Source organism: Acyrthosiphon pisum, unplaced genomic scaffold, assembly GCF_005508785.2.
Source record: "Acyrthosiphon pisum isolate AL4f unplaced genomic scaffold, pea_aphid_22Mar2018_4r6ur Scaffold_88;HRSCAF=451, whole genome shotgun sequence".
NCBI lineage: Eukaryota > Metazoa > Arthropoda > Insecta > Hemiptera > Aphididae > Acyrthosiphon > Acyrthosiphon pisum.
Window position 1 is genome coordinate 3,603 of NW_021778919.1, and position 1,538 is coordinate 5,140.

At 28.1% G+C, this 1,538-nt stretch overlaps 1 protein-coding gene across 1 annotated transcript in view; it reads right to left on the reverse strand.

The window, feature by feature from the left end:
- Nucleotides 1–784: 784 nt before the first annotated feature.
- The window catches only part of LOC107885119, a 9,149-nt gene continuing 8,395 nt past the window's right edge, over nt 785–1,538 (reverse strand). The window contains exons 2-3 of the mRNA XM_016808599.1: nt 859–987; nt 785–789 (exon numbers count right to left, since the gene is read on the reverse strand). Coding sequence (XP_016664088.1) covers nt 785–789; nt 859–987 — 134 coding nt within the window. The remainder of the gene's footprint in view (nt 790–858; nt 988–1,538) is intronic.

A 1,538-nucleotide genomic window follows, 5' to 3' on the forward strand; every position in this document is an offset into this window, starting at 1 on the left:
AAGTCGAGCGCGAAGACAACGGAAAATACGTTTGGAATTATGTGTCAAAATTTCGAGTATTTTTTACTCCAATTTAATATTCTTCTGAGACAGTAGATAACTTAATAATGGCATCGTGTATTATCCATAATCTATTACGAGATGAACGAATGGTATGTCCTACAGATTCAACAGAAAAAGATCCCATAACGGACGTACAAACGAACATGATACAATTAAGTGCAATAGGGGGAAATGCAACACATGAAGCTTTTCGAGTCAGGGAAACTTTTAAAGATTATTTTAACAGCAGGATAGGATCAGTGAGCTGGCAGCAAAAACACGTCACACGAACTAATTGAAATAATATTATTGTATACATTGGGCTACTTTCAAAAGTATTTTCTATAATTTCAATTTTGTTTTGTTTTATTTGGTAATTTTAGAATAAAGTAGAATAAGTATTTATTTTTATTGTATTCTCTTATAATATTATTTAATTTAAAAATAAACTACATAATATTTCCCTTATATTATTTAAAAAATGCATTATAAAAATATATATAGATGTTTGTTTATTTTTATTTTTGATTGTGCACTACGCCTCACTAAAAACCCATGAGTCGCCATACAATATAAATAATATGAAATTCCGAATCTAAATTTGATACAATCATAATAATAAATATTTAAACCAGTGATTTTATAATAAAATTAAAAGATAATAATAGTACAAAACGATTGTTTTCAAACGTGTCGCCTTTTTAATTTTTGAATTACCTAAACTAAAACCTAAACTAAAAAACTAAACTAGAGCAAAAAAAAGAGTTTAATTATATTGGCTATTAATTATAATAATCTTTATCCAATAATACATACCATTTTTTCCTACGAAGTGTGAAATTTCTTTCCAGGCGTTCTCTTTGACGGAATTATCCTTATAATTTTTGTCGCTTAATTTGTACAAAACAGGATAATTCCGGACACATTCAATTAGCTTTTCGTCATCTACGGAGTTAAATGATTTTGACTCCATAGTTTTTTTGAAAACTAATGAATGATCTAAAATATTTATTGAATTTGTCAATGATTTGCACTTTGTCAATAAATAAGCATGTTTTTAAATGAAATGTATGGAATTGATACTTACCTACTAATTTATAACTTGAGGAATATATACAGTTATTATAAGCAATAAATATTTAAATACAATTTAAATTATATAATAAATAATAATAAATATATTATAATATTATAGAAGGGTATAATATTATATTTTCGTCCTCCGCTGCGTGACACGCAAATGTTGCTCTACTAGCGACTGTTGCGCGATTGACGTGCGTGAATCGACAATCGCGCGCGTGAATATTCACGTGCGTGAATTATTGATAAACACAAATATGGTTTTTCATGGTTTCAACTTTTGCGCGATCACGCATCACGCATCGCGCACCACGCAATCACGGATGCGTGGTTGTAGGACACCACGGCTTAATAAATGACATAATATTTATATTAAATTAATTCATATTATGTAAAATAAAATAAATTTAAAAATA